The following is a 13,650-nucleotide window of genomic DNA, read 5'->3' as shown; positions in this document are numbered from 1 at the left end:
GGCACCATTGATAGGCATGCGAAAGCAATAGAGAGTGCCAAATTTCTCTCCCATCGAATTTACAGAGTAGCCCCCAAATTTTATTACTTTACCTGTTGTTGCAGACCAATTTTTGACTTCTCAAAGTAGTAGACAATTTTTGTTAATTATATAAGTTTAGAAACAGCACAAAGAATTTCAAATTGGATTTTGTTTTTTATTGTCAGCGATTTTAGAGTGAAAAACAACTTAAATGTAAATGTACAGTTAAATTTACATAAACATAAGAATATAAACACAAAACTAATAATAGGTAGGAGAGATTGTTGGAGGTGGGGAATAGGCCGTATTAACCATACATACGATATCATAAGAGGACATATAAAATTTGTTTTTCGTAATTAACTTTAATTGTGTATAAAAATACGGAAAGTGCAAATAATTTGCCTGACATTCTCATGCTTATATTCCCACTTTGCTGAAATATGCAAATTAAAATTCTAGATATTTGTAAAGATGTATAAATATTAAATCGATTTTTTTTTACTGAAATTGCACATACATACATAGCCTTATTTGTAAATAGGTATGTTCACACATATGTGCGGTTATACACAAATATTTGCGGTTCGGCCGCTGGGTAGTCACTATGCCGCAATTAAACATCTATTTTTTTTATTTGATTTATGTCTTTATGGTATTTTTTTGTTTCCTTTCGTTTTTTAGAGTAACGGGGTAATATGCTAATGAGGTTTAGGGCTCTCAATTCAAAAAATATCAATTACATTAATATTCAACATAGGTATTGTATAGTCGTAATAAAAATACGATAATAATATTATTAGAAAATAAATTACTTTGCGGACGAGAGAGCAAAATGCACATATTTTCCCGAATAATTCACATATACAAATTTACATTCAATAAGTATTTAGCTACACTATACTTTTTTAATATTTATTTAAATATATTTTTTTTATGTAAATACAAATACATATACACGCATATGCATTAGTGTTGATTCTATTTTGCTTTATTTTATGACCCTCACGCCCTTTCATACTCATCTATTTTTTATAATTTATTACTATTTTTCATTTATTACATTATTTTCATTACATTTATTATCATTTATTACTATTATTTTTAATTACTAAATATATACTAATTATTTATATATTAAAAGCTCCTTAAATTCTTGTTCTTAGATTTTTAAAATTATTAAAGCATATAGAATTAAAAAAAATTAATACAAATTTACTAAATATTATTTAAGTCAAATCGCAACAAATACTCGTACATAGATAAACTTAATAAAAAGTGGTAGATATTTACAATTAAATTGAGCTGAAAATTGCATTTATGTATGTACATATATTTGAAGGTCATATTGTAAGTAGAAGTGCGTATGAGTTCGTATGCACGCATATGTATGTATGCATACAAACACGTACACTAAACACGTAAAAACTTAAGTAGCTTAAACACTTTGAAGCAGACAAACTCTTTTGTTTGGCAGAAATGATAGATTATGTCCGAATTATTTGCTTTGGTAACCAGTTATTCCCACACAAACACAAATAGCACACAAATTATGCGAAAAATTATTAGACCTGCCATTTTAAGGCGTCTTTTTTAATGTATGTAGTAGCCGTTACACGTAAATTTGGCAGAGTTCAAAACCGATGATTTACATTAAATTGTTGAAAAGAATAAGCTTGCGCCTAAAAATAGACAAGCAATTTTAGGTATTTATTCGTTTGAGGTGGCCGACCTCTTGCCTGGTAGCAGATAAAAATTACTTTTCCATCGGAGTAATTGCAATGGTTGAAAGTCCGTCCGTAGGGAGCTCTATGAACTTCTTGGAATTTTTGTATTGATAGAAAATTGTTCGTTTATAGAAATATAAGTAGTAAGCTTCAGAATTGAATATACTGCGTTAAATAACTACTTGAACAGCAAGGAGGTATACCCAAAATTTTTCTAAAACTTCTGAAAACTTAAAAAATTTAAATTTTGATGAAAATTTTTGGATTTTTTTTAAATTTTGTACAATTTGCTGCTATTATTGCGAACAAGTGTATTGTCTGTATGTATCAATTAAATTACCAAATATTTCTTTAGTTGCTTCACGAAACTTTTCATTTAACTTGTTTACTTTCCTATGCTTAATTTTATTTTCATTATTTAATCAATTAATTAATTTATTTAATTTATTATTAATTCGTTTTTTTATTATTCATTTAATTTATTATTAATTAGTTTTTTTATTATTTATTTAATTATATTTTTAATTAAGTTATTTAACAACTTTAATTTAATTAAATTTCGTTTCGCTTAGTTTTACTTAATTTAGTTTTATTTTATTTAATTCAGTTTGTTATAGTTTAAATAAATTTAGTTGAATTTTTCTACTACTTTATTTTCTTATTATATTTTATGTTTTCTTTTATTATAACTTACGTTTTCCTTTTTTCATTTTATTATATATATATTTATTTTTTTATTAGAAATAATTTTTCATTACATATTAGTTTTTTATTTATTTAAAAAGAAAACATTATTTACTTATAAAACAAATTTGTTATATTTTATTAAATTTTTTACTGTATTTTATTGACTTCTTATTATATATTATTTATTTACTATTTTGATTTCAATTACTCCACTTCATTTCATTCGTTTTATTTTATTTTATAAAAAATTCCCCTCTTATATTTATTTTATTTTATTTAATTGAATTTTTTTGTTTATTATTATTATTTTTTCTTTTATTTATTGTATTTAATTTTTTATTCAAACATAATTATATTTTTTAATATATTATACTGTATTTTTACTTATATTTTAGTTTTTTATTACATTTTATTTCATCTTTACTTTATTTAAATAATATATTTTTTTCTTGTATTTTTTATTATATTGTATTTTTTATGATTTATAAATTTTTGTTACGTTTTGTTTTATTCCATTTGATATATTTTTTTATTAAGTTGGACTTTTTTATTAAATTTTTTTATATATTTTATTTTTGCATTATATTTTATTTTTTATTATATTTAACTTTATCTTATTTTATCTTTGGATCAAATAATATTGTTTTTGTTATGTGATATTTTTTGTATTGTTTTTATATTTTATTTTTATGTTTTTTAATTTGTTTTCATATTTTTTTTTAATTTTTTATTATATTTGATTTTAATTTTTTCTTATTATATTTTATTTTTTTTACATTTGTTTTTTATTAAAGTTCAATTCTTATTATGGTTATTATATTTATTATATTTACTTTTTTTACTATATTTATTGTTGTTTTTTATATGACATTTCTTTTATATTATATTTTTATTTTTTATTACACTTGTTTTTTTTTATTATATATATTTTTTCTTTATTACGTTTTCTATTATATTTTATTTATTTTATTTTTTTAGTATATTTTATTTATTTTTATTACATTTAAGTTTTATTTTTTATTATTGTATATTTGATTTCAAACATCCTACGTCATTTCTAGTTTTTGTTTCATTAAATTAAATTCTATTTTACAGAAAAATTGGACTTACATATCATTCCCCTCAAACAAAAGACCTCTTTTCTGCGAGCTAAATTAAGAAGAAAATAAGGAATAAAAATGTACTTATTATTTTATTGGTAGGTTGCTTGTTGGTCGGTCGGTTTGTCGCTTAGTTTTAGTTACTTAGTTGGGCATTTAATGCAGTTCGGTCAATTAAAATTCGAGGGCAGGCCACAGCTAATCCCATTCACAACAGTTAGTTTGACAGTTTTCTCTTACTTTTATTATTTTATTATTTTTTGTCCTTATTCATGCTTTTCAGTTCATTTGCATACACAAACGCACACATACACAGTGGGATTTGATTGAGTTTGTATTTCCTATTTTCTTTTTTCTCCTATTTTTCGCACCTTACATCACTTCCACAATTCTTTTATATAGTCTATTTTTATTTTGTTTTTGCTTTTAGCCTTTTTAGCTGTCATTCCATTGCTTTTGTTATTCCAACAAACCATTCAATTGAAAGTTACGTTTATTTCTCATTTATTGTAAACTGCCGTCGTAGACTTCCGTTTCAGCTGCGCGTTTTCCACTCAATGGGATTGTCACCACAGTCATTGTCATTTTCAGTGGATGTGCGGCTGTATGGACCGCGGATCAACACCTCAGTTCACTTCAGTTCGTTTTAGTTCAACGCAATTCAGCATAGTTCAGTATGCGTGCACGTCCATGTGAGTGCGAGTGTGTGTGTGTGTATTTATTAGTATTCTATAAATGTATGTATGCGTGTATAAATGTGGGTTGGTGTCAGTTGGGGGATTCAATGATTTCGACGCAAGCGGCGCCGATAACTCGAACGACGTTGCAGCGCAATCCGTTGCTGGTGTTGTTGCAGATATTTGGATTGTTGTTGTTGCTGCTTTTGTTGCGGCTGCACGACATCGCCAAATGGCTGATATCATGTACGCTGGTCTTGTGCATCCGTATCACTACTGGTGCTAAAGTGTGCGCCCTTTCCTAATCGCTGTCCATTGACACTGCCGCCGCCATTTAACGGCCTTACCCACACAAGATTATCATCCTGTGTTTCGTCGCGCTCCTGTGGTGATGGATTATTGTTGTTATTGTTGTTTTGGTCGGCGTTGTCATCTTCATAGTCCATTATTGCCTGGTTGGCATTGTCATTATTGTTATTTTCGTTGTTATTGGTATGACGCCGTCGTTGTTTATTGTTGTTGTTATTATTATTATTGTTGTTATCGTCCGCCTCTTGTGATTTGGAATCTTTTGGTACTTGATGCTGGACCAGATGCAACTCATTCCTCGCTTTATTTTCCCATTGTTGCTGGTTGGCCTTTACCTATTTTTTATTATTCACGTATTTTTTGTTGTTTGTCGTTTTTAATGCAGCGTAAGGATAAAAAAATTATATATGAAAATCTAAATCAATATAAATATCGATAAAGGCTTGCAAATTGAAAGCAAACAAAGCCAATGCCAAAGGAAAACACCAAAAACGCAAACACAAATGTAGGAAATTTATTCAAAGCATTAGTGGATTGTTAGATGAAAAGCGAAAGAAGGGGTAGAGAGGCAAGAGCATAGAGCGCCAACACCTTCCCGTATGCGTATGCATATCTAACACACACACATAACCACATAGCCACATTTATTTGCTCTAGTTTATTCAAAGGCAAAATTTAGCATTATATGCATGCATACCTACATACATATGTATGTATGTATGTATGCAAGCATGAAAATGTGAGCAAATATCTGTCTCAATTATGTGCGTATGTATGTATGTATTAATCAAGGTATGTTAGTTTACGTGTGGATATATATAAATATATGAATGTATGTAGGTATGTATATATAAATGTATGTATGTATGTACGTGCGGCATTTAATAATTAAAGCCAAAGCGAGCAGAGAGTGAACGCAGCTGCAAACGCTTATACCGCATTGCAATTGCGGATGAAAGCTTCAACATGGGAGGAGGTGGTTCGCATAGCTGGCTCACAATTAATTCCTAAAACGCATTCGAACAATTGACAAATCGCAAGAAAATACACATTCCAGATAACCACAAATTAGTTCAAATTGAAATTGAAACGCAACCTACACATAATTGTAAACAAATATTTCTTCCAGCCTCAAAACGCTATAGCTTTTGAGTGTCTCAATGTTAGTAAGACAGCTTTACGGAAATTTGAAAAGGAAAGAAATTCTATTATAGAACAGAAACAAAAAAATGATTATTTCAAATAAATTTAAAACAAAATAAATTAAAATAAATTTAATTTAAATTTAACATAAGCTAAAAGAAATAAAATAAAAAAATTAATAAAATGTAAATTATACTAAATTAAATGAAATCAAATTAAAAAGAACAAAATACACAAAAAACCCAAATAAACCAAATAAAAACAATAAGCAAATCCAAATAAAAAATATTTAAAAAAGAAATTCGAAAGTTTAGGAAGGAAAGAAGTAATAAAGAAATAATATTAAAGTACTGAATTAAAAAAAATTATTTAAAATAAATTTAAAACAAGATAAAATAACCTACAACGAATAAAATAAAAAAACTATATTATAAAACAAAAATAAATATACAATATAAAAAAACATAAAAAAATCATATTAAAACGCACAAAATACTTTTGTAAATAAAACACAATAAACAAATAAATACAAAAAACAAAAATATAAAAAAAATAATATAACCCAAAAATAAATAAAAACAAAAATGGAATTAACGAAAACAAATTTAAATTCAGTAGAATACAATAAAATTATAAAACTAAATAGAAATTAAATTCAAAAAACTAAAAAGAAATACAAACAAAAACAAAAATAGAATGAAAAACAAAATGAAATAAAAAATTAATTAATCAAAATAAAATAAAAAACCGAAGAAAAAAACAAAACAGCAAAATAAAATAGTAATAATAATAAACAAAACACCAAGTCAATGCAAAACTAAAATAAAATTACAATAAAAAAATTAAAAGGTACCATTATGAAAAAAAAATGGAACCAAAAAATTTAATCAAAATAGCAATAAAAATAAAATAGAATAAAAAAGGAAGTAAAATACTACAAAATAAAATAAAAAAGAATACAAAAACATTGAGTTAATTCAAAACTATAATAAAATTACAGTAAAAAATTAAAAAGAAAACAGTATTCTAAAACAAAAATAAAGACGTAAAAAAATAAATAAAAATTAAAAAAAAAAGATTATACAATATAAAAATAATAAATGTAAAAATAAAACAAAAAATAATTATATTAAATTAAATAATATAAAATAAAAATTAACCAAATAAAGAAACAATTAAATCAAAGTAAAATAAAATGAAATAAAAATAATAATTAAGAAAACAAAATAAAATATAACAGAAATAACAAAAACAACAAAAATAGAATTATGGGAAAACACACAAAAAAGTACACAAAAATGAGTACATAAAAAACAATAAAAACTAATATAGAATATAATAAAATTAAAAAAAATAATAATTAACAAAAAAAAATATATATATAAAACAAAAAATACATGCAAATAAAATATAGAATAAAAATCAAAATTAAATAAAAATAAAAACAAAATCTAAAAATTAAAGTAAACAAAAAATTAAGTAAAATATAACAAAAAAATACAACAAAATAAAGTGGAATGCAAATACATTGAGTTAATTCAAAACTAAAATAGAGTTACACTAAACATTGAAAAGAAAATAGTATTATAGAACAAAAATAAGTAATATAAATACAAAATATTTATAAAAATGAATAAGAGGATTAACAAAAAAAAAATTATGAAAAACATTAATAAAAAATTAATTACAATAAATTATATTAAATAATATAAAATAAAGAGGAAGAAAATAAAAAAGTAATATAAAATAAAATGAAATAAAATTAATAATTAAGAAGAGAACATAAAATATAACAGAAAGAAAAAAACACAAAATAGAATTATCGAAAAATAAGCTTTATTAAAAAAAATACAAAATAGGATACAGTAAAAAATAAACAAAAATAAATTAATTAAAAACATTAAAATAAAAACAAAATATAAAAAATTAAACAAAAATAAAAAGTAAATAAATGATAATAAAAACAAAAAATTACGTTGAATTAAAAATTTAGTAAAATATAACAAAATGAAATAATTTAGAATAAAAAACGAAGTAAAATAAAAAAATAAGAAAATACAAAAAATTAAATTACTTTAAAACTAAAATAGATAAAATAACAAGAAAAAATAAAAAAATTGCATTCTACATAAAACAAAACAAAATAAAAAAAGGAATTGATTAGACAAAAACAGTTGAGGTTGCAAAAATGTATATTTTAAAAAGTGGCTACGAAGTTTTGCTCTTTGTAGAAAAAACACTATTGGAATAATTTTACTAAATACGGGCTCTTACGCCATCGTTCGTACATACCTCTTCTAGATGAGTTAGTACTAACCAGCCCTATCTATTTATGAGGGCTTGTGTAATGGATAAAAGAAAGGAAGCATCATTGATAAATTTAGTTTAAGGTGCGACTGGAACACTTTAAGGAAAAAATCCAGAAGAAAAGCCTCTTGGAACGGAATACATACGTTGCTCAACGTATACGTTGCTCCACTTTATAAATTAAATTTAAATTTAAAGAGTACTTGAACAGATCTTTACGACGAAATCTCCCTAGCATAGAAGTTGAAGCGCTTCACTATGACAAATAATGGGCTTATACTCCTCCTAAAAGCAACAAATCCGCAAACTGAGTCCAAACTAGTTCCAAGATTCTAAGAAGTCCTTGCATAGGAAAGCTTACAGATGTGATATGGAAAATCACTTCTATTACTAATAAATGGCCATGGCATCCGAAAGTGGAATTAACAACAACTAAGTTGACGAGCTGCTTAATAAATACAAGTATATAAGTAAGCTGTTCAAAGCTGACGGTAAGAAGGTAGTCATACTTAAGACGCCCAATAAACGCAATTTATTAAATATTCGAAATCAAGTAACAGACTCTGTCGTTTAAGCATATTATTTTTCAATGATGATTATTTAATATTTTTATACCACTTATGTCGCGCACGACAAAGTACGATATTCCAGTGTAATCTTATTAGCAACCCGGTAGTAATCATTGGAGCATATTGTCATCGTTTTGCTCAACGCATCATTTTAGGTACGATATCAGAGCCTACCTTTAAGAAACTCTGTTTCAGTGGATCACAATATTTAGTAGACAGTCAGATTTCATTTTTAAATAGAACTTTTCACTGAATTTAGGGTTTGTACTAATATGAAAAAAAGTTCCCAGCTTTTGGGGTGTTGTTTTTCAGGAAATTTTTTCTATCATTAGATATTTCATGCACACAGCACGCATCGAACCAGAGTCCTGTAAACAAATAAAACATAAAACCTGAATATGCTAATATGCTGTTGCGTACCAAATTTTGTAAGAGAAAATTGGTTACAATTTCATCTTCCGGCTATGCCCCATCCCAATCAGCCACACATTTTTTGCTGGAAATTTGATAGTCTTAATAGGCATCTCATGCATCAGCATATCAAGCACAATAATACCCAAATGTAATACGTATGAATGATGACAACGCTTGTGATTGTAGTACATGTGCGTGTATGTGTGTGTGTGTGCGTAAGTATGATAGTGAGTTTTAATGTATCGTAATCTAAAGGACATTTTGAGCAGCGCGACAATAAAGTCTATAATCAAAGATTTGAATAGCAAATGGCTAAGAACACACACACACACACGCATTTGCAATGAACATATTTTACGTTAGCAAATATTCTTACTTTGAAGATGTACATATGTATGTAATTATTTATATAGTATGTGTGTGCGTGTACATCAACTTGACTCATAGAACGGAAATTCGTATTTAATGGACTGGAAATAAATCAAATAAATATGTATGAATTCAGGATGAACAAACATAAATAAACAAATCAACGAGTTAGTGCCTAAAGTAATCAAGAATCGCATTTAGCAAATTGGCCAAACGCAGAACGCACAACGAACATTTGATATTCAATTCAAAGCCGAACTGATGAACTAAATAAAGTAGCAGCAACAAACTCGAACTTAAAATGAACCTTCATTTTCTTTATAGGGGCAAATAAGTGACTCAATATGCGTTAAATGAGTGCTACAAAACATATGAACAAAATCAATACTGAACGATGTTTTCTCTAAACTAACACGTAGCAAAAAACAAAAACAAAACTAGACACACAAATTAACACAAAATTTTGACGAAAGGACTGCTGCACATTCATACATACCTTAAACGTATTGTCCTGTACCCAAGCATCTGGCTTACCATAATCCGGCGGATTCGCATAGGGATCATACCCCAGAATAGACAACATTGGCGCAATATCGGCCATATCGCGCACCACATTTTCGGGTATGTTACCCACCCACTTGGACATCGCTTCTAAATTCACGGGCTTGATAACTTGATCCGAGGAACGCTCGACCCTAAAAAAGGTAAAGAGAACGTATAGAGATATTTTAATTAAAAAGGGGTTACAAATATTTAATTTTATTATTTAATAATATTATAATAATATTGCTGTACGAGGTATTGCTTTAAAGAAACCAGGTTTGTAATGGGTCTTTCAAAACCTGTAAAAATTTAGATTCTTTCGGGTTTCACTATCTTTTTTCAAAATAAGGCGCTTAAAAATTATATGGGAAAAATGACATCATTTAAATGCTCCCTTCAGAACATCTGAGAGTAAACTTTGCCAAACAGTCGATTCATGAATGCCTAATTGTGGAAATCGTGGTGGTGGTTCAGAAACACTTTGCGCTACAGCAGAAATATTCTCAACAGAACGTCCAGTTTTGGTCTGCCAAATGTCAAAGATAACATATAAAAAAGGTACCGTCTAGGAATTAGGCGACTACAAAAGAAAATTTAAGTACCAAATATCTACGAAAGGTTAAGGGATTTCAGGTGTGTAGTTTATTTACAGTAAATAAATCTGGCAACTACGTAAATAACGGTTGTTTATTGGCGTCGTTGCATTTTTAATACAACATTGAAATAGCAGTGTCATCAGTTTTTTAAATACTGTCAAATTTTTGGAAGGATACTCCCAGTATTTACGATTCTCAAGCCGTCAGATTCGTCAGATTCGCCACGCCGTCACTCTCAAAACTTTAAACTCAATTACCTCAACTACTTTCTTCGGCCTGGTGTTGTCAAAAAAAAAAAACTATTCAACCGGATCGTCTAACATATACGTTGTTAATATGTTGTTCACAGCATCAATGGCTATCGCCCGTACTAGAATCCTATTATTATTTCCATTATTTCGTATTTTTTGATTAAAAACTGAAAAAAACCGAATTCCAAACCGCGCCATTTTTCAATTTTTTTTCTTATCCTAGTACGGGGCATACTGGCAGTCATACTGATTAATAATTTTTTTGGTTTTTGTGTTTCAGATAAATAGAAGAGCCAAGATGGACAGCACCGTCCAGGTCCGATTTATCAGGAGAGTCAGCTTCAGCTCCATTTTTAAAATTATTAAAATAAAAAAAATAAAAATCAGTTTTGTATGTCAAAGAAGTTAAATAAAAAGCCTAAAACATTTAATTATCGTTTTTCATTTTTTTTTATTGTAAAAACAATTCCTGAAAATACCCTAAATTTTCGAGCTCTAGACTACCGGACCCTTAATATTAACAAGCATTTTAAGCTGTAAACAATGCCAAACCGAATAACAATCAACAGCTTTAGGAAATTGTCAAAGATGTGTGGCTGAAGATTCCGAAGCAGCAATATGAGCACTTGATGCACGCAATGCCCCTCCCTTCTGCTGCCGCAACAAAAAATTTAAGAAATTCAGCTAAATATTATGATAGTTTCAACTGTGTATCTGCAAGCTTTTTCAATACAGTTTTCAACAAATTTTTTATAAACTTGGCCAGACTGCGTTATTATATCCGCTGCTATTTTAATGTTAACTCTGAATTTATATTTTTTGTTATACAAATTTTTGTTTTTCGTAATAGAATTATTTAAGCCAATTATGTGTTGTGTTCGGTTAAAGAATATAATATTTCAAAATAATAATAAAAATCTTCTAACTATATCATAGATTAAATGCTTTTTTTTGTTTTTTTTAATCAAATATTTTGTGGTACTGCTATTTGAGTTCGCAACTGTAATTGTTAAGCGCCGTATTTTGAATAAAAATAGAAAAAACTTGAAGGAATCTAAATTTGCACATGTTTTATTAAAAAAAAACATCTTTTGAAAGATTATTTAGTTTTGATTTATGAAAAGTGAAGTTTTTGTTTTGCTTTTTTTTGTATTTTGAATAGAAATACAGACATATTTTTTTCACACTTACTTGGACAGCGGCACACCATTTGGTTTGTTAATGAATTCCTCGTGATGCAGCACCGCATCGTTCCATGGTACATCCAGAAATTTTAATATTTTTCGCATCCACTCCTCGGGATGTAAAACTAATTGTTCATAATAAACCTGTCAAATAGCAGAGACAAAGCGAAAAAATGGATTATCGACATTGGCCACAGACAGAACAACAACAAGGCTACAAGAACTATTTCAATTTTAATTTAATTAAGAGCGCAAATAAAATGTAAAAGTCGCTTTTTTCCTCAGCTTGCTTGCAAATGTAGTTTATTTTGATTTTACAAACGGTATATATAGACTTAACCATTAAATCATCAATCAAATGGGAAATGTGAATTGATAATTAAAATGTGAAATGTGAAAAGTAAAGTCACTAAAACCAGCGCAATTCTGGCAACAAAGCGCAAATAACGTAAAAGTTTCACATTTTTACACTTCTACACTCCGACATTTTACTTTTTATTGGCAGCTTCACGTTGTTTTTGTGCTGCCTACATACATATTTGTCAATATGCTACAAGTTCCAATCAATCAATGACAATCGCTCGCTCATCCTACTTCATATTCGCAAATACTTGAGCTAGGAGCAAACATTCCTCCTACACTATTCCATATGCTCTATTTATCGGTTTTTCTTCAGTTTGTCGAACATACGCGCTCACAAATATACTCACCATCATGCAGCGCTCCTTGCCAATCTCCTTGCATTGATTGTGCATCACTTCGATGGCGCCGTTCCACTTCCGCATACATTGCCGGTAGCTGGTCAAATCGAAACCGGTTATCGTCACATGCCGCGAGATGATTGAATGCACTGTGGCGCGTCCATCTCGTACCATAAACAAGAACTTCGCCTAAAAGGAAGATAAAGTTGGCAATACAGTTGCAATGGCAGCCAAAGTAGGCGGCCAGTCAAAAGGGACAACATGAAGAGAGTTTACAGTTAAGTGAATTGTCAAGTGCAAGAAGTGTCAAATGCCGACAAAGATTGATAATTACATTTGGAAATAGTTCTATCACGTAGGAGCCCATCTTCAGTGTCAGCGGGTCCTTGTTACATAGTCGCGGCGCTGGTTCACCGTGTTTGGCGATGATTTCTAGACAAAATTGCGCTATGGCACTGTTCATCACCTCTTTGGTGATGCCCGCCTCCATCAGTCGCATCGATTCCTTCTCCGATTTCATCCAGTGAGAGCGTAATTGCAGTATACGTGGTATGACACGTGTCTCCTGGCCACATCTGTCGGTGTGCAATGTCGATATTGATGGGTAGGTTACGTATGAAATGAAAAGGAAATTAAAAAATTACGATTAGTTTGATGTTGAGTGAACTTCCGGTGAAAAATGAAAAATGAAGGCGGTGGGTAAGAAAAATTCAATATTCAGTCAAGAACGAGAATCGGAGCAGCTGTGATGAAAATTATTTTTCGATTGTGTATTAGCATAATAGGGCTGCCTAACAAAACCTTTCTTTAAAAACACTTACATATATTGTATATATTCGATATATAAACAGAAGTGCAGTGAAGCTAAAAATAATTAGGTTTCTGGTACAAGCCGTAAAATAGCTGATTTTAAATTAATCTAATTTAATTTTAGAATTTAAAAATATATAGCCGTATTTGAGAAAATGTACTTGGATATACAAATATAGCGTTTTTCAATAGGTGCGCTTCAACTTTTTTCCGATAGGGAGGGCGAACGACGCAATATTTTT

At 28.5% G+C, this 13,650-nt stretch overlaps 1 protein-coding gene across 3 annotated transcripts in view; it reads right to left on the bottom strand.

Moving 5' to 3' along the window:
* Window positions 1-3,461: 3,461 nt before the first annotated feature.
* LOC128858370 (protein-tyrosine sulfotransferase) overlaps window positions 3,462-13,650 on the bottom strand; it is a 37,426-nt gene continuing 27,237 nt past the window's right edge. The window contains exons 3-7 of one of the 3 annotated variants that reach the window (XM_054094574.1): window positions 12,933-13,173; window positions 12,608-12,787; window positions 11,905-12,041; window positions 9,820-10,018; window positions 3,462-4,856 (exon numbers count right to left, since the gene is read on the bottom strand). In XM_054094574.1, coding sequence (XP_053950549.1) covers window positions 4,455-4,856; window positions 9,820-10,018; window positions 11,905-12,041; window positions 12,608-12,787; window positions 12,933-13,173 — 1,159 coding nt within the window. In that variant the 3' untranslated portion in view covers window positions 3,462-4,454. Of the gene's footprint in view, window positions 4,857-9,327; window positions 9,425-9,819; window positions 10,019-11,904; window positions 12,042-12,607; window positions 12,788-12,932; window positions 13,174-13,650 lie in introns of those variants that run through there. The other 2 variants (XM_054094576.1, XM_054094575.1) reach the window with 2 other exon arrangements.

The sequence above is a fragment of the Anastrepha ludens genome, chromosome 3 (genome assembly GCF_028408465.1).
Source record: "Anastrepha ludens isolate Willacy chromosome 3, idAnaLude1.1, whole genome shotgun sequence".
NCBI lineage: Eukaryota > Metazoa > Arthropoda > Insecta > Diptera > Tephritidae > Anastrepha > Anastrepha ludens.
The sequence above is the reverse complement of the archived record's forward strand: the minus strand, read 5'-3'. Positions and strand labels throughout refer to the sequence as shown.